Source organism: Rutilus rutilus (assembly GCF_951802725.1).
Source record: "Rutilus rutilus genome assembly, chromosome: 6".
Taxonomy (NCBI): Eukaryota; Metazoa; Chordata; class Actinopteri; order Cypriniformes; family Leuciscidae; genus Rutilus; species Rutilus rutilus.
Window position 1 is genome coordinate 33,138,309 of NC_140214.1, and position 21,050 is coordinate 33,159,358.

The 21,050-nt window shown below is 36.8% G+C and overlaps 1 protein-coding gene across 2 annotated transcripts in view; it reads left to right on the top strand.

Annotated features, from left to right (window-relative positions):
* The window catches only part of dis3l2 (DIS3 like 3'-5' exoribonuclease 2), a 59,648-nt gene extending 39,971 nt beyond the window's left edge, over positions 1-19,677 (top strand). For both annotated transcript variants that reach the window (XM_084410562.1, XM_084410561.1), the window contains exons 18-21: positions 1,086-1,216; positions 1,453-1,557; positions 3,100-3,204; positions 18,051-19,677. In XM_084410562.1, coding sequence (XP_084266688.1) covers positions 1,086-1,216; positions 1,453-1,557; positions 3,100-3,204; positions 18,051-18,149 — 440 coding nt within the window. In that variant the 3' untranslated portion in view covers positions 18,150-19,677. The remainder of the gene's footprint in view (positions 1-1,085; positions 1,217-1,452; positions 1,558-3,099; positions 3,205-18,050) is intronic.
* The last annotated feature ends 1,373 nt before the right edge of the window (positions 19,678-21,050 follow it).

Here is a 21,050-nt window from a genome sequence, read left to right on the forward strand (position 1 = left end):
TGTGTCTGCTTCCCGGACAATGTTAGGAAGACTACTCCAAAGTTTTGGTGCCAAATAGGAAAAGGATCTACCGCCGTCAGTCGATTTTGATATTATCAACTAGCCAGAATTTTAGATCGCAATAGACGTGAAGGACTATAATGCATTAAGAGCTCACTCAAGTACTAGGGAGCTAAACCATTTAGTGCTTTGTAAGTAATCAGCAAGATTTTAAAATGTATACAATGTTTAATAGGGAGCCAATGCAGTGTTGACAGAACTGGGCTAATATGGTCATACTTCCTGATTCTAGGAAGAACTCTAGCTGCTGCATTTTGGACCACATGTTTTTTCTTCTTTTTTATTTTTTGTGAGTAATTGCTTCCATCTGACCACCCTACCCAATAGCCCAGACATATGAAGAATACAGGATGTTGTCACATGCAGCATGTGACCAATACTTGCCAGATATCCCTCCAGCTCAATTAATGCTACTGTAAGTCCTAGCATCCATCAATTTTGGACGGGTGCCCTTTCATTTGGAATGTCATTATGGTGCCCTGTTGTCTCCCCTTGTTGATGATGGCCTTCACAGTATTCCATGGCACATCTAATGTTTTCAAAATACTTTTGTATACCCTTCTCCCGATTGGTAACTCTTAACAAAGATATCCAAACACATCCTTTGTAAAGTCGACCAAGAGGATTTTAATAAATCCCACTGTAATTGAGTCACAAATTAGGTTACATGAGTTACATGAACATGCCAAGTTCTAGTCAACATTGACTAGAACACATTTGAAAGTTTAAAATTATCATTAATCCACCGAATGAAAAAAATGATCTTCGTAATCTTTAGTCAAATTCTCAAAATGTGCTTCCCCTTTGGAACGGCTTGGGCAGAACATCCTTAACAACTCCTCTCCAATTGTCAGTCTGCTGTGAGCTAGAGATGGCGAGGATGTGCGTTAAAATCAAGCCCCGCCCTCTATTTTTTTATCTTTCTATATTGCATTTCATTCCGAAATGCACAACTTCTGTTTGTGCAAATGCATAAGTGCTGTTTTATCTGGAGCCTCATATTTATTCTATCTGTGTCATTACAGACTGTGGGCCACGTTTGAGTCTCTCAGGAGAAGAAGTACACAAACAGTCATCCCACTGCAATGACAGGAAGACTGCTTCAAAGAGAGTTCAAGAGCTGAGCTCTGAACTTTTCTTTGCTGTCTTTGTGAAGGTATGTATCATAGCAAAGATGCTCAAGAGGTAAGGTTTTATTTATCATTTGCACAGCTTGCACATAGAGTAAAAGTCTTCTGTATGTAAATAGTAATAAATAAAACAACTTTGAACAAATTTGAGCAAATACATTTTGCCCTTGATATAATGTTAGCATAGTTGTTATTGAGCTGCAAAGGCAGAAATGTTGTTGGTAAGCAAACCATCTATTAATGAGTGTGATGTTGCTGGTAGGAGTGTGGTCCTCTGGATTCAGAAGCTATGGTCATGGGGGTCCTGGACCAGTCCTTTGATGTGCTGGTGCTTCGCTATGGAGTGCAGAAACGAATCTACTGTAATGTACGTATTACTTATTCAACTATTTGTTTTCACAGCTTTTCCTTCTAAATAGTAAACTAGTAAACCAGTGAAATTCAGCCATACACCTCATTTATCAAAGATACTCCAGTCTGTGTAATTATTTTTACTTATATTTATTCCTTATGTATTTGTGAGGTAGTTATTACATTATATTAGTGTTTAAATTAAACGCATGTGTAAACAAATTATGAATTAATGTACCACTGTTTGTCGCACTGTCGTTTTTATATTCAGAATTTTCTGTAAAGTGAAAGTAAAGTAAGTACGTGTACACTCGTGTGTTGCGACATTACTGTCGCAGTGTCGGATCCAATATAGTCGGAACTGCATCTTTTATTTTCCGTCTCTCTGAAAAGTGCATCGAACTGTGTATTGTTTAAAAACAAATCCGCAGTAAAATGAAGCGAACAAATGAACAGTGTCTTACAGATACGATCTGTAATTTTGTTTAAAATAAAGTTCATCATTATTAGGTTATAGCCTGATCTTGACCAGTGTGTTTTTATGATAGACAGACATTTTCTCCCTCTGACAAGCCTAAAAAATGTATGAATTTTAAAGTTTTATTTGAACAAACTCAAATAAACTTTAATATAACTTTAAAATTCAACAACTTTTTATGCTTGTCAAAGGGAGTTTTGTCAAATGTTTGTCTATCATAAAAACACACTGGTCAAGCTCAGGCTATAACCTAATAATAATAACCTATAGTATAACCAAATAATTCTGACCAAATTTCACATTCGATGAAGAATCCACCCTGTTACATGAGATTTACAATGCAATGTGTAACAGGGTGGACGTTTCAAGCTTATGAAGCCCATTATTAGCTAGAAAAGAACAACATGCTAGCAGAAGATTTACGTTTAGGAAGAATTTAAATAAATTAATTAAAATATATTTTAAAAAAAATAAACAAACATTTTCATGTCCAGTATAAATTAAAACAAAAGGGTGGAAAGGATATGATTAGGGATGTGAAAATGTAAAGTCGATGTCCCTACAATAACAGACCGGCGTGAATCTAATAAATTATTCATTCAAGAACGTTGTGCAGGTTGTTGTGGGAATTTAAAAAAATTAATCATGAACTAAAGTTTTCTTTACAGGCCAAAATATTTAACCTTTGATTTCTCTTTACAGGCCTAACATTTAACATTTGAAAATAATAATGTATCAGCAGTATTTTTTAGCAAGGTTGTTGTTTGAGAAAGTCTGAAGATATCCTGGCTAGACAGTTATTCTAAATGAAATAGTCCCATGATATATTGAGTAATCAACAATGAACTAACAATGAACCACCAACCCCATGATTTTGTTGATTTTGATGATTCAGATGATTCAACTTTCTACCACATAGGCAGCCAAGTTTAATTAAAAGCCCATTTTGCCAGCTGTGAAAACACCTTTAAATCCATTGAATGTTATGTGGTATCCAGCTGAGCTATAAACCAGCACACTATAAATTTAATAATGCATGAAATAATGAATAATAAATAACATGCTTTGTTTCTCTTGAAGTCATTAGAGGGACTAAAGTCGGTCAACTTCCGTAAAGTGGGAAAAAGACCAGAGATGACGCTTTTTTGGGAAACAGGTGACCCAAGCAAGGAGTCCATACAACAGGTGCGCTACTCCATGCAGCTTTCTTGTGTTTGCTTAAAGCCTCATTTTCTCAATATCTGTTATATTGGTGGGTTTATAATGAGTGCAGTTGCAAAACACGTTTACAATTTTGAAATGTTTTTTTTTTTTAACTGTTTAATCATGAAGATATGCTTTTACATTTATAACAGAAGCAGCAATCCACATAACAATGTTCTAAACCACTCAGAATCTAGCAACCACATAGCAATACATAAAAACACTCAGAACATCCTAACAACCGCTTAGCAACACCCAAGAAACTGCCTGGGACCATAGACAGTAAAAGAAATGGACACAGCGACCCCATTGGATTCAACGGAGACAAAGTGAAGTCAATTAGAAACTCTTACTTCCTGGGGGTCGAGCGTACTGCGCAGACTCAAACTGAGCTTGACGACGTAGATGTGACGTGAGCAACCCGTCTGTCTTCTAGTAGCTGTGCCGAGAGAAATCTGAATCATTCCCTTCCGAAACTCGCAGAGACGGAGAGTGTGAGTAGGAGCTGTCCATGAGCTAGGAGCAAGAGAAACGTTTGCTATGTATTCTGATTAATTATTTTGTCACTTTGCCTCCACGTCTCCCCGATTGCACGCGAGCTTCTCCTCCTGTCCATACGGTAATTCTCTACTGTGCGACAGAGAGTCGCGTGGTTATGACGCAATCGTTAGCCTATTTTTACAAAAATTGCTTCTACGGGGCCATAACGGAAGCTACAAGGTAATGAAGCCTTTTATACATTTTCGTGTTTCTTTAGAAATAAATAATGGACAAATGGAGTCTTTAAACGCCTCAGATGTGAAGTTATTCGCTGTCAAAGTGACGCCAAAATGAATGGGAGTCAATGGGATGCTAACAGCAGGTGGGGGTCCGCTAGCCAATGGCGGCGCCCGGGGGTACCTTCAAAATAATAGAAAACCCTGCTCCCCTGCCTGGGACACTGTACCATCTGGCTAGTGCGCTTCCCATAATGTTTACTCTTTAGGAAAGTAGGCGGTCTTTTGTAGTCTGTTCGAACGCATTCGCCCACATGAGCGTAGGGCTGCTCGATTAGGGCAAAAATCATAATCACGGTTATTTGGGTCAATATTGAAATCTCAATTATTTAGCACTATTATTACTGGGTGATATGATCAAAGTCTTATTTCATGATATGAGAAATTTTAAATAAAATTTTTTACATTTCACAACTATCGATACTTCAGCTAAAACTAATACTAGGTCAATTAATGTAAGTAAAAAGTCATTTGGCCAATCACAGTCAAGATAACGGCAGTGTCTTCTTCGAAAAGCCCCTGCCTGCAGCTTTCCCGCGAATGAATTCACGTTAGTGAACATGTTTAACATTAACGTTATAATGGCAAGTAAGCTTGTCGGCTACTCAGCTAACGTAAGATCAGCAAATTGTGTTGTCAGCCTACAATGTAAGGTCAATGTGAAGGATATTTGCAAGGCAATCTCATTACATTACATTACAGTGTTAATTTTGTTGACGAATAATTTTCGTTATCATTTTCATCAACGACATTTTTCACAGACGAAACCGAGATGATAAAGTAAACTATAAAAACTAGTTTTGAATGACAAAACCTATGACGAAAATCTATTGACATTTTCGTCAACGATTAAAAACTAGATGAAAATGTATAGTGACGATTTGGGAAGCGATCCATTCAGAACTGATAGTAGATGCGCACATTTGTACTGTAACGTGCTGATGTACCCAGCGGGACACGAGTTGACAGGCGCTGCATGTCTCATGTCTATGGAACGCCAAAAGGGTCAAATTTCGCCACTAACGAAACGCCTTTCATTCTCAAAACACCTGTGTTTACGGCGTTTAAGACGAAAAGACGCCACAAAGTACGGCGTTCTGTGATACAAACGCCGCAAATTACGGCGTTTGCAAAGCAAAATCGCCGTCATTATCGCAGTTTTTTTTATCCAGTCAACAACGCCGTTTCTGACGCCGCAGGCCATCCATAATGCGGCGTAATTTGCGGCGCTTCTGTCTGACAAAGACGGCGTTAAAAGCGGCGTTTTGTATAATATTATAATCAGCCCCTCCCTTTTCTTCAAAGTTCAGCCCATCTAATGAAGCAAATGGAAAGACATATGTAGTAGATTGTCGATCTGAATGATAGGGTTCTGTTTTCCTAACGTTGTTAGGACTAGTGTTTGGACTTTTATCGTGTCATATTTTTTTATTTCTTCATTAGGCGCGTGTATCCCCCCTTTTTCCGTTATCATATGTGGGCTGATTTTAGCCTCTGTTTACATTCATGTCTGTGAAATACATTAGATTTCCCAGCAAACTTACTATCAACCTTCAATAGAGCATTGGTCTGCGTGCACGGGCAGTGGTGTCGTTTTGCTCTTAGTGACGGGTTCGAATCCAAGGTCCGACCGTATTATTTTTTCTCTGTTTCGTTTCTTTTGTATTGGTCTGTTGCTGTATGTCTTTTACATTTTGGAAGACTACCCGGTAGCTGACAGCTGATTGAATAGCAGGCGGTAGGCTATATGCTACTTTTTTACGGAAATGACAGCTGGTAGCCTATAATAATGCTTTAATGCGTGTAGCAACTGTTACTGTACTGCTTGCTTTGTGGGTCCGTTTGTATTGCTGATTATAATGATTTAGATAGGCCCTAGATGCTTCACGATATAGTCCAACTCGCTTTTTAAGATCATAAAATGCGCAACTTTTTTTAAGCCTTCTTACAGTGGCCGTTGTGGGTCCGTTTCTATTGCTGATTATAATGATTTGGAATGGATAGGCCTAGGTAGATGCTTCATGATGTAGTCCATCTTAGAGCTTAGATCGGGCCCAAAAAATCAAGCCCGAGTGCCCGACCCCACCCGAGCCCGTGCACGTTGTGTCCGAGCCCTGCCCGGCCCGACACAAAACTGTAATTATGAGCCCGAGACCAATTTAAAGTCGACCATTTTATAACCAGGGGCGGCGCCGGATAATTTTTAACGTGCTGAGGGGGTGCTAGATATATTAGGCTATATAATACTATTAATAAATGAGCAAACATTGGCCACTTAATATTTAATATTCAATTATTTAATGATCACAATTATTAAATTGAACAAGCACAACATTCAGCATTCAATCAAATATTCTTAAAGATTTATTATTATTAATAATGTTATTTCAACATAATATATCATTATTTCAACTTAATATGTGTGCGTGAAATAAACAAGATGTGCATTTGTAAATCCGTTAAAAATGCATTGATTTTTATTAATAGTGTTTTCTGTCAGTGGCTGCAAAGATGAAGTTGACGATCGCCATCTCTGAACGCGGCTAGAGAGAAATGCACATAATGGACATGATCAGAGATTTCTTTTCATTTTGAATTGTGTCTTTTAAAGACATTTCAAGCTTTTTTTTTTTTTTTTTGATATATTTCTCATGTCTGTATGGGCATACACTGAGTTTCGGTTAATTTGTATGATGAGATGAGCTCCAGTTCACGTGCAGTGCAATGACCGCGCCGGTGCCTCCATGTCATGATTATACTGACAGCTATATTTGCTTCTTATTTATTAAATACAGGCCGTTGGTTGATGAAAAAAATAATTTTAAAAATTATTAAAATTAAGATACAATTTATACAAAACGAAATTCACTTTAAAGAAAGGCTTTCTGCAAAACAAAACTTAATGAAGTGGTCAAAATCTATGTCTCCCGATATATTCCGCATCATATTTTGGTCCTGCTGTTCACTTTTCATAATCAACATAGATGGAAAAAAATAACATTATAATATTTTAACAAATATGAAACTAAACGCGCTAATTGAATGGCTATAGTAGGCCTACATACTCTCTATTTGTACAAATTGCTGCACATTCATTTACTTCTGAATTTTGCACACATAAGTTGAAAGGCATTTGTTTGTGCATAAAACATATCTGCAACATTTATCAAGTTCACGGATAAATGTGCGTGCATTTATTAATTATTATCTTAATGAATAATGCAACAAGGACGAAGCATGTAAACTGCTTTGTTTATTCAGAATGGAATGTATTGCAAATGGATCCGAATAAAGAAACGTAAATAAATAAATAAATAAAAAACGTGAACAATGCAGAAAATGAACAAGAATGAACTTTGAATGGCCGGAGTAGGCCTGGCTACTCTAATATAATTCAACAAGGTTTTAGAATAGAATATTTTTTAAACAAAATAAATATTTTTAAAGCCTAGTATCCCGCCCCAGTGTGATGCGTGCTAGTGGAGATGCTGCGCGCATGACACATGACGTGTTGCATTTTGTAACAATTCTTGATCAGGGGCCCGGCCCAGCCCGGCCAGAGGATAGTGGCGGGAAATATCCAGTAGACCTGGCCTTTGTGTTTCTGCATCGGGATGCCCGTCGAGATCCATCCTCTTATGAAGACTCTAGATTAACCATTACCAGTGGAGACTGAGATGACGCCAACCCAAGCAAGGACTACCGCTGCTCTTGACCATCATACAAGACTGTAACATATTTCACATATAAATGGTTTATTATTACGCTGCCATTGCCTTAAAATGGACATTAATATGGCTGTTGCCTTGCCTACTTCGTAAAAACGAGGAACAAATACTTTCAATTCCTCCAACAACACAATGATAAAAACAATACATACCAAATAGCAATAAAATATGTAGCCTACATCTGTAGCATATTGATGTGTAACAATTTTTTTTATCGGCTATTCTCCAAGTGATAGTCATATAAATATAATAATGTTTCAAGTTTCGTTTTGTGTAATAAAGCATTAGATATGAATTTTCTGATATGCGGAGGGTGAACCAAGACACGCTTCCTATTTAAAAAACAAGTTTCAAGTTACTTTTCACCGTGACTCTCCGCTCAATATCCGCTCTTTGCCAGCGCACTATAGCCTACACTCAATCGCTCACGGCCCAAGCGATCGCTCCACTTTTATTTAGTTTCATATTTATGTTTAAATATTATTATAGGCTATTGTTATTTTATTTCATTTATTATGTTATGAATAGTGTACAGCATTAGGAGTTTGTTTTTTGAAAAACTTTCTTTAAAGTGAATTTCGTTCTGTATAATTTGTATCTTAATTTTATTCAATGTTTCATCAACCAATGGCCTGGATTTAATAAATAAGAAGCAAACCAAGAAGATCGGGTTTGGATTAAAGTAGGCCTACGTTACAAACGAACCGTGTTTCCGGGGCCTTAGTTTGAGGCCGAATCAATAGCATTTGTCTTTCTGATTTTATTGAATTTCTTGCATGTCTCAATTATTGTAAGCCTAGGAAGTTATGATATGTGTGGCTTTAAAGCAATACGATGTATTGTATAAAGTGGTATAAATAAACGTGGTGCGACTTGACTAGGCTATAGAGTGCTGAACTGCAGAGATGGTCCACATCACTATTATGATCAGACCAGACTTTTATTTAATTTTTTTATTGCTTGAACGAGTCGTCCGCAGATCCCGCTGCTTCAAGGTATTTAAATAATAGCCTAATAAAAAAAAAAGTTTTTAATTGCTCCAGTAAATAGGCAATTACAAATGTGCTGAGTCCAAGTTTGACTGAAACAATTAAATTCAAGATTTTATTTTAGAAAAATACAATACAATTTTTTTTTTTTAAATACACATTTAAAAGAAAAACCTAATACAAGCATTAGCCATTATGGAAATACAGACATCGCACAACTCTTTATTTTTACAGTCCATAAAAATAGGGCATGTATTAGGCTATAATACGAGAAGATATTTCTTACAGTTTTTCCATGTATTTTTACTGAGGCATTGTATTGTGTTGTGTTTTAAGGTTAACGGGAAATTCCGTAAAATTACTGAATAAAGTCTTGGCAAAAAATGACCATTACATTTTCCATCTCTAGCCCCCTTTTCCACAATGGTCCCCTAAAAATAACGGCAGAAATTCTGATTCTGATTCTACAGAAAACGAATAATTTATTGTTAGGTCTACAAAAAAAAAAAAAAAAAAAAAAAAAAAAAACAGTCTTAATCGTTATATTATATGACATCAGAATGAACCTTTAAAGGTAGTACAAAATATATTATTCAATGTTAGCAATATTAATGTCCATTTTAAGGCAATGGCAGCGTGATAATAAATAATTTATATGTGAAATATATTACAGTCTTGTATGATGGTCAAGAGAGCAGCGGTATAGTATAGTCCTCGCTTGGGCTCGTGTCATCTCGTTTTAATAGTTCAATCGTTTAGGAAGGCTCTACCTCCTTTCGTGGACTTAGCTATCCTGGGAACTGCTAAAAGTCCAGAGCTTTATGATCTTAAAAAGCATTTCTACAAAACAGTTGAGCTTAAAATGAGCTTAAAACAGTTGCTACACCTAAAGCCTTATACAAGCTGTCATTTCCGTAATAAGTAGCCTACCGCCTGCTATTCAATCAGTTGTCAGCTATCGGGTAGTCTTCCGAAATTTAAAAGACATGCAGCAACAGACCAATACAAAAGAAACGAAACGGAGAAAAAATAATACGGTCGGACCTTGGATTCGAACCCCTGTCACTAAGAGCAAAACGACACCACTGCCCGTGCACGCAGACCAATGCTCTATTGAAGGTAGTAAGTTTGCTGGGAAATCTAATGTATTTCACAGACATGAATGTAAACAGAGGCTAAAATCAGCCCACATATGATAACGGAAAAAGGGGGGATACACGTGCCTAATGAAGAAATAAAAAAATATGACACGATAAAAGTCCAAACACTAGTCCTAACAACGTTAGGAAAACAGAACCCTATCATTCAGATCGACAATCTACTACATATGTCTTTCCATTTGCTTCATTAGATGGGCTGAACTTTGAAGAAAAGGGAGGGGCTGATTATAATATTATACAAAACGCCGCTTTTAACGCCGTCTTTGTCAGAGAAGCGCCGCAAATTACGGCGCATTATGGATGGCCTGCGGCGTCAGAAACGCCGTTGTTGACTGGATAAAAAAAACGGTGATTTTGCTTTGCAAACGCCGTAATTTGCGCCGTTTGTACCACAGAACGCCGTACTTTGCGGCGTCTTTTCGTCTTAAACGCCGTAAACACCGGCGTTTTGAGAATGAAAGGCGTTTCGTTAGTGGCGAAATTTGACCCTTTTGGCGTTCCATACATGTCTCATCTTTCTGTGCGCACGCACACACCCGACCCGAAGCGTGCAGCCATAGACACCTATACAGCGCGCGAGTACTGAATTGAGCTCTGTTTCGTGTATGAATGGACAAATACACACAACATTATGTCTAAATGTCCGGTTTGGAGAGTATTCACGTAAAATATGTCGGTTATGTCTTAAACAGTTGTGAGTGTATCGGATGTGCATCAGTGCAATTCTGGATCCGCATGTCATTGGAAATGATCCGATGTCTTAAAGTGACAGTGGGTAATAAACCTAATGCGGTCTGTGTCCTTAATATTGATCAAGCAACAAAAGAAAAAGAAAAGCATTCACTGCTCGTTAATAGCTTTAATAAGGATTAATTATATTTAATTCATTTAAATATGTCTGCTTGAAAGAATAAAGAATGATGTATGCAAGTAGTTATAAAGAATGCATATATCATTAATTGAAAAGAAGACTGTGTTCTACTTTAGGAAAAGTGGTTTCATTTAATTTTAAGATATTTTTTAAGTCACAGTAGTTAAATCTGTATCTGTATTGCATGTTCAAAATTTATAAATGTTAAGTTATAAAATGTGTCACCTTTTTCAGACCTTCTGAGTTTGCAGGTATGTTTACAGTACTGTGCAAAAGTCTTAGGCATGTTAATATCCTAACCAAAAAAAAAAAAAAAAAAAAAGGTTTTAAGTCAGTTATTTATATCTTTTGCTGTAGTGTGTCAATAGGAAATAACTACGGAGCCCCCCTAGTCCCACTTTGGCAAAACAAATTTATTATAACTATCTTGTGGCCTCAAGATAGTAACTCGTGGCCTCAAGATAGTATCTCGTGGCCTCAAGATAGTATCTCGTGGCCTCAAGATAGTAACTCGTGGCCTCAAGATAGTATCTCGTGGCCTCAAGATAGTAACTCGTGGCCTCAAGATAGTATATCTCGTGGCCTCAAGATAGTAACTCGTGGCCTCAAGATACTAACTCGTGGCCACGAGAAAGTGAGTTTTTTCAAGGCGAACGTTTCCATGTTAATGTTTCCATGGCGACGCGTCACGCGATTGACCTCAGCCACAATAATACTGTATGACATGTGTCGCTTTTATTTCGCTTTTCCTTTTTTATTCAAAATATTCACAAACTTGCTTACCATGTCACCAACTAGCCTATCTGATATTCCGATTCTCACATACATGTAAGTGAGTGTGTTTAGTCGTTTAAAAACCTTTGTAAATAATCTTGATCTATAATAACATGATGGGCGCTGCAATGTTGTCCGTCGGATTTACAGCACGTGAATTCATCAGTTTCTCCCGAAATAAATGCAAGAAAGTGGCCGGTGAACTGAGAAGAATAGAGTAAACTTTATAGTTCCTTGTCTTGCACTATGTTTGTCTAATATGAATAACACATGTCGGCAAATTATATTTGAATAGATTGTTATTGCTGCTTCCACAGACATCAGTGTGTTTTACAAACTCCAAATGTATTGTTTTACTCGTGCTTATGTGTATTTAAATATCTGAAACCAAAAATAAACATTATGAAGTTGAAAAACTGCTTAGTTGTGATTGTGATGACAGCGCTGAACGCGTCCGACTCTGGCTCGTTTAAAAACCTTTATAAATAATCTTGATCTATAATAACATGAGATGGGCGCTGCAATGTTCTCCTGTCAGTCGGATTTACAGCACGTAAATTCATCAGTTTCTCCCGAAATAAATGCAAGAAAGTGGCCGGTGAACTGAGAAGAATAGAGTAAACTTTATAGTTCCTTGTCTTGCACTATGTTTGTCTAATATGAATAACACATGTCGGCAAATTATATTTGAATAGATTGTTATTGCTGCTTCACAGACATCCGTGTGTTTTACAAACTCCAAATGTATTGTTTTACTCGTGCTTATGTATATTTAAATATCTGAAACCAAAAATAAACATTATGAAGTTGAAAAAACTGCTTAGTTGTGATGACAGCGCTGAACGCGTCCGACTGGCTCAGCGCCAGCCAATGCGCGAAAGCACAGTTTGAATCTGGCAGCACTGAACATTCTAAATGTGGCGCCGTACTCTCAGGGGCTAGTTGATGACATGGTAAGCAAGTTTGTGAATATTTTGAATAAAAAAGGAAAAGCGAAATAAAAGCGACACATCTGTCATACAGTATTATTGTGGCTGCGGTGTATGGCGTGACGCGTCGCCATGGAAACATTAAAAGGAACGTTCGCCTTGAAAAAACTTACTTTCTCGTGGCCACGAGTTAGTATCTTGAGGCCACGAGTTAGTATCTTGAGGCCACGAGATATACTATCTTGAGGCCACGAGTTACTATCTTGAGGCCACGAGATACTATCTTGAGGCCACGAGTTACTATCTTGAGGCCACGAGTTACTATCTTGAGGCCACAAGATAGTTATAATAATTTTTTTTTTGCCAAAGTGGGACTAGGGGGGCTCCGTAAATATCAGTTTACATTTACAAACATTCTTTTTGCCATTAATTGTAATAATCCAGTGAGATTTGTGTATGCACAAGGACTCTGACAACAGCCGTATGATCTGATCTCACCATCATCGAGTCCGTCTGTGATTACATGAAGAAACAGAAAAAATTGAGACAGACTAAATCCAGAAGAACTACGGGAACGTCTCCAAGATGCTTGAAGAAACCTTCCTGCAAAGCTACCTGAACAATTATGCGCAAGCATACCTGGACAAAAGCCGTTTTAAACGCAAAGGGTCGTTACACCAAATATTGATTTGAATTAGTTAATAGAAGTTAAATCATAAATTTGTGATTTTATTTTTGAAAGCCTTCTCACTTTACAGCATTTTAACACAAGTGCCAGTACTTTCCACAGTACTGTAGCTTTGCAGGAAGGTTTCTTCAAGCATCTTGGAGACGTTCCCGCAGTTCTTCTGGATTTAGTCTGTCTCAGTTTTTTCTGTTTCTTCATGTAATCACAGACGGACTCGATGATGGTGAGATCAGATCATATGGCTGTTGTCAGAGTCCTTGTACATACACAAATCTCACTGGATTATTACAATTAATGGCAAAAATAATGTTTGGAAATGTAAACTGATATTTCCTACTGACACACTACAGCAAAAGATATAAATAACTGACTTAAAACCATTTTTTTTGTTTCGTTTTTTTGGTTAGGATTTTAACATGCCTAAGACTTTTGCACAGTACTGTATAACTACAAAAGTTATTCATTCAAGAGCAGTGTGTGATTTTTAGGGCCCAAGCCCAAAGGGCGAAGGCCCTATTGTTTTCGTAAGGATTTTTTTTTTCTTTTTTTTTTTTTTTTCTTCATTATTTTTTTTTTTGCCTTTTTGCCACTTTTAGGGCCCTTAACATGCTCAAAAACTCTTGAAATTTGGCACACACGTCAGAACCTGCGGCCATCAGGGCCGGACTGAAGCTGGTACCCGGGCGTGGCAGGGGGGCTCGACAGCCCTGGAATGGGGTCCGAAAACTTGGTCCATAAATCAAACACGCTTTGCATGTAATAATATGAAACTCAATACACGTATAGATCTCATCGGGCCGAACAACTTTCGTGCTCTAAGTTTTACAAAAGCCCAACAGAAAGTCGGTTATTATACGTTGTTTGGAAAACGCATACAATGGAATGTGAAATACTCCTCCTAGGGAATTCATCCGATCGCCACCAAACTCGGTGTGAATGAAGTCAAGACATTGAGGATGAATTCTTGCGAACAGATTTTTGATATCTCGAACGGTTTGGCCGTGGCGAGGAAACGAATTTATGGCGAATAAGGGACACAGGAAGTGTATTATAACTTCAGCATACATTAACTGATCTTGATGAAACTTCAGCAGTGTATTCGATGTAAGAGGCCGATCACATGGATGTGACTATTGTGAGTCAAAGTTATAGCGCCACCAACTGGCAGCAGGAAGTGTGTCACTTTCAAAATGCTTTGAAATCACCCTCTTATTTTTACCCGATTTGCTTCAAACTTTATGTGTATAATGTAGACACACGGCAGATGTAGACCTGTGAAAGGATTATTGATATCTTAGATACTGTTGCCGTGGCAACGCATCAAACTTCAATATTCTTTTCGGATGCGTTTGAGACTCTTCACATGCTTGAAAATGCATGAAACTCGACAGACACATCACATTTATTATCCAGTAGACATGTGCAAAGTTTCAGAAATGAGCGTGGTGAGGGGCTCAGTAGCGCCACCTTTAGTAAAAAATGGGGGCTTAGTTTTATCTAGAATCACAAAACTTGGTACGTATATTGTTCTCATCGAGCCGGACAACTTTCTAATTTACAGGCATTAGCTGCAACCAACAGGAAGCCAGATATTTTGGTCTGAATATGGATTTTTTGTTAAATCAGCCTCTGAGTTTTTAGTTACTCCTCCTAAAAGGTTTATTTTATTCCCACCAAACTTTTTCAACATGATAAAAATATATTAATGATGCTAAATTGTAAACGGATATTGAATATCTCAAACGGTTTTGCTATGGCGAGGGATTAAATTAATGTCAAAAAGGAAGCAGGAAACATCTCATAACTTCTAAAAATTTAATTATACACCATTTATTTTTATATAAAATTATACAAATATTAGAACTAAACCTATTTTATTCTGTTTTTGCAATTCAAGAAGTATGAAAAAGTTAAAAACAGGCTATTTAGTGCTATTTGGTTCAACAAAAAAGCAAACATAGGGCTATACTGCCCTCTTGTGTCCAAAAGGATATCAAAATAGTATATAAAACGTTTTACTAGGTAGGCCTATTGTATTTAAATCTAAATTTATTAGGTATATGACTGTGAGGATATTTTCCCATCGGTTAATCGACGTGTGACACGAGCGGGTGCTTTTAAATCGCTAATATAAAAGTGAAAGTAAAAAAACGGACGTCCGCACGGACATTGATAATGGTGCACGTTGGAAAGAATGATACATAACACTAAACCGCCATTAGGTGTCGCCAGGCGACCATCTTAATGAGCGAGTCATTGATTCATTCGTTCAAACGATTCGTTCCAATGACTGAGAGTCATTCATGATTGAGACAGATGTTTATGGATTGACCATTGAATCTTTGAGTCAAGCGATTCGTTTCAAAATGCTGAATCATTCAGTAATGAGAAAACAAGTTGCTGTGAGATGCGCGATGGTTCTGCTGTGATCTTTGTTTAACTATTTTTGCTGCTGAAACAGAACAAAAACAGTCAATATTGCATCTAAAATGTAAGTGACTTAATTGTAACTGTTTATTAACCTGTTGTATGAAATCAATGTCACAGTTTCAATCGTGATTGTATTCAGGAAATAGTTGCCTACTCGTCAAGTGAGGTTGCTTAACTCTATCATATGTTATAAAATATATAAAAACTCCATATTTGTAATTTTTATAGTCAGTATGTTGTTAACTGGGTTGCTTTTTTGTGTGCTGCACTCATTTGTTTACAATTCTCCTGGAGAAGCAGCATGAGCCTCAGCAGTGCAACCTTGTTACCATTGATCAGTAATACATTTATTATTAACTGCTGATTGCAACTTAAAATGAATGTAATGAAATTAGAATAATCTCTCGTTTTAGTGATTCCCAAGTTATTTTTTTGTTATTGACGTTCTAATCAGGCTATACTCTGGTCGGGCAAGTAAAATTCTCTTTCAGGTAGGCCTATTGTATTTATATATAAATATATTAGGGATGTGACTGTGATAAAATTTTCCCACCGGTTAATCGACGTGTGACACCGCTGAGGGCTTTTAAATCGCTAACTATAGTATACTATATACTAGTAAAATACAGACGTCCGCACAGACATTGATAATGGTGCGGAGTAGAGCGAGCATTTTCAATGTATTCCTATGAATGTAGGAATTAACTAAAACATTTTATTTATGTTTTTGTGTCCACTGTTCAACCGCAACCGCGTCACACACACACACACATTCCAGAATTGCAATCTTGACATCGCAGCCTGTTCATTATAGCCCTAATACAATATAATAATAAAAATAGTCAACCTAACATAAACGAATTACACTGCTCTGTTTAAATAGTCAGTAGTACAATCTGTACCATTCACAGTAAGCAGAGCTCCACTGTGATGTTTCCAAGCACATTTTTGCGCGTGTGAAGAGGATGATTTTTTCCATCGATATTGGAACACGAGTGAAGTACAAAGCCTATAATAAAGAATAGTTTAGCATCCAAATACATCGCAAATATTGAAACATTTTGATTCTAATGAGAGGGTTACGTGAGACCAACACTGCTTACTTTCGTTTTTATTTTTACATTAAATTTAAAGGATTTGTTGTGGAATATTTTGAGTGTATCATAAAATCAGAATAAGGTAAGACAAGTAATATTTTCTGTCTTTTATCTATCTATCTATCTATCTATCTATCTATCTATCTGTGTGTGTGTGTGTATATAGATAGATAGATAGATAGATAGATAGATAGATAGATAGATAGATAGATAGATAGATAGATAGATAGATAGATATTTTTATATATATATATATATATATATATATATAATATATATATATATATATATATACATACATACATACATACATACATACATACATACATACATACATACATACACATATATATGGCTTGGGCCCGTAATCGCTGCTCGCAGCTATATTTATCTTTGTCTTTTGTTGTTTGATTAACATTAATGACTCAAGAGCTGCACAGATCCAACGCATTTCAAACACGCTTTCTCAAAATGTTTACATTCACTTAAGATATAACCGACTGTGTTTGAGGATACTTACCAAAACAGCATTTCGACATATTTGTGTGTAGGCTATTTGACCGTTTAGGTGCGTATCTGAAGCCCACAGTAAAGTTTGCTTATGCCCGTTCCCCATCTCGGAGCGCACACACAGGAGGCCGGCTAGGGAACAGCATCTCTTTCGCAGCTTAATGCACTTTTAATAACACTGTTTAATATCAAGCATGTCCCGCAGTTTAGCAACAGTAGACTGCATTTTACAACACTCACTTGTGAACGAAAGCACACCGCTGTGAAGGGAAGAAAAGTGGGCTTGGACGGAATGCGGCAGCGGCACAATAATCGTTTTAGCTTGATTATCTTGTTTTCATAATCGTTGGAAAATCGGAATCGAAATGCGATCAATCGCACAGCCCTACATGAGCGTCTCTACACTACGAAAGCATTTTGTTTCAAAGCAGCACATTCAAACAATATGTATTGAATAAAGAGCTAACATGATGCGTATTGTATTGTGAGGTAGTCAACAATATCCAGATATAATATTTATGTCCCCTAATATTTTCCACTTAAATCTCTGAGTACTGAATGTTCATGTAACTCTTGTGTACATTTTAATTTTTTAAAATATTTAAAAAGTAATTTGGAACAGGTTGTTTGTCAAATTTGTTATTTTTATAAATATAAGTCATTTGAATCCATTTTAGTGTTGCCAGTGTTTCAGTGACGCCAATCTAAAATCTCTCCCAGGGCACCAACAAAGTCTGGGTTGACCCTGAGCCAAAACCACTCAAAATATCATAGAAACTGCGGATCAACACCTTAGCTACATCTCAGAACATCCTAGCAAACACACACCATGGTTATTTCTTGCAGTGGATAATGGTGTGTTGTCTTCTTCTGCAGGAGATCTCCATCTTCACCCTGTTGAATGTTCAGCTGAAGGCAGATAGAGCTCCTATGAAATACAGTGCTGTGCTCAAAAGACCCTCAGCACTTGTATGAATTATCCCAACTAAATTTTTATTTCCGCAGGTTTATTCTTAACCAAACAGAAGTATCAATGGTGATAAAAGCTTCTCCTCTGCACCAGTAAACCATGAACTCAGTTTTATGTGATTTTATTTGACTTTTATAGGATTTTGTTCTGAAATCTGCTAAATGCACATTTCTTTTAATTTGGGAATGTTAAGTGTTCAAGTTGAAATATTTTGCTTTAGCCTCAGGAAGTGTTAAGTGAAGGTTTTGTTTTCAGGGATTGTGCCATAAGTTTAAATATCTCTATTTTGAAACAACATGAAATTCACCCTCATTCAGAGAATAGTTTCCAAAGTGAATTTTAGTTACCTTTTTGATGCCAGTGTTTTAACACTTCGACCATTGTGTGCTTTGTAAAATTTGAGTTTTTTTTTTTTTTTTTTTTTGCCTTAAATCTTTTAGTATATGCAGCCTTTGAATGAGAGATAATCACTTCAGAAATGGCGTTTGTCAACTTTAGAAGTTGCAGATATGTTAATGATTATTTTGTTTTCCCAATGGGAAGCATTGAGCCCTTAACAAACATACCATTGTATTAAGTGATTTTTGGACTATATATTAGCTTGGCTGAGTGATTGCTTTGTTTTGTTGCAATTACTGGATCTCTTATGTTTTTAAATAGGACCTTTGCTTTAATATTTTGTTACCTATTGATAGATGCTTTTTCAAGAATTAGTTTAAGCATCAAACCTTTTGGGACCCACCATTTGAAGAAAACATCTGGCAGAGAATTTTACTTTACAATCACTCCACTGCTTGCTTCTTATGTATGTAAAGGTACTGCCCCAAGTACCCCATACACTTGAATACTGTTTTACATACACTGAACGTCTATTTGATGTCTTTAAGAAATGTTTTAAAGTGTAATTTGTCTCATCTTATGCATTTCATTTAATGTTTTCATATGCTTATTTTTGCACATGGAATTTAAGTGATTCTTTCAGATATATCAACTATTTACTATTTACAAACTATTGATCTTGCAAATAATGTCTTCTCTACTGTATAGTGTGATATGCCACCCTTGAGACCAGTATAAAACTCTAAAACTGACAATGACTATATAACACGTCCAAAAGACTAGAAAAAGGCATCTGGGCTTAACTTCATTTAAACCATTAAGTTCAGCTGAAGAATCTCTACAGTTAGCAAGATAGCAGTCATATGATGTGACAAAAAAAAAAAAAAAAATTCAGCATTTTGTTTGTTTTACAAGAACTGTTGTGTAAATGAAGTGGGGGGGAAAGTTGCCCATTGTAAGGTTGGAACGTGCCAGTATTCATGTGTAAAATGTTTGTAAAATCTGCATATGGTATTTAATTGGAGACTTATGTTGTATGTACTCCGGTAGGGGTTCAATTTGATGTAAGTGCACATTTGTTGTAACATTGGTCTAAAAATGTAGTCCTAAAATATATATACAATGTGAGTAATAGGGAAAAACCTGTGATACTGACTGCAAAAAAAATAAAATAAACACCACTTCCACAAAGTCTCCACCACCTCCATTTATTTATCATCACCTTTATTTATATAGCGCTTTATACAATACAGATTGTTTCAAAGCAGCTTTACAGTGAAACGGGAAAATAATGGTCAATGTTGCAAAGCAGCTCTAAAAAGGCAATAGTGTCATTGTTCAGCTCTCATCCAATAAGGGGACCTTGGGAGAAACCAGGTCAGTCAGTCAGGGTCCAGTTCTCCTCTGGTCAAACCAACGAACATGATGTGATTATGATTCCAGACTGTATCACGAGTTTGATTGTGTATTGATATCACTCAGAATATTTCATCCAACTCCTGCTTGAAGATCGGGATACATCATGCCGGCATGTGGGGAGGAGGTGAAGCTGGCCATAGGGGTCTGTGCAGAGGACTTGTCTGGTCGACGAGGTCTTCGTATCTGTCTCTAGGACTCGTCTAGTCGTCATGGGGTCCGCTGACATTCAGGGCTGCGTTGTGGTCATCTCTAGGTGCAGGTCTGCCATTTGGTCTGGATATGGATGTTCTGGGATGTGTTCCTGGGTCCAGTTGACCTAATTTATGCAGTGTAACAATCCTGGATTTGAATTATAGAAATGTGATCATGTGTTATGTGTATGCTAGGTTAAAGAGATGGGTCTTCCTGTCCATTCAGCCTGTAAAGAATAATACTATTCTTTTCTAAACTGAAAATAGACAGTAGAGCTCCAAAAGACCGGGAAATTACCATTCCACTTTACATTGCTCAATAAAATTTGAGCTTGTTGTGGCACATCACAATTGGTTGGTGTATTATACATGTCAGACCAGTGTTAAGAGCTTCTCCAAGTACGGCTACTCCTCATGCGGTAATGTCATGCATTTTTACGCCAGGCATGTATTAACGTGCATTCACAAAATGACTTAACGCATGTCTTTAAATTATGTTTTATTAACAAAGTTCGGGAGGAGCACATTCAGATAATTAACCTAATTACAGTTTTTCTGAATTGCTAAAACACTAAACCCCATTCTCTGAACCAAATTCTCAATAGCCTAAACCAATTTGTCGAATAAATCCCTTTTTCTGTAAAACATTAAACAAGTTCAGGTAGTTAAAACACTGTTTGCAAATAATACACTCTAAACACATTCTCACTCACTAAAACACATTTCGCACTGTGATGCACTTATGCTTCAAAATGCTAAAGACAGGCAGGCGAAAGTTAAAAGTAAAACACAGTTGTCATCGTTTACACACAACGACTCAAAATGGTTCACACTTATTTCTAATGATGTGACCAAACCAACTGTACATAATACAAGTCAGTTCAGAGTGCCAAAACTGACTCAAAATGTTGCACTGAATGTTGATACCAACAATGGATGGAAACAATATAAGAGGTA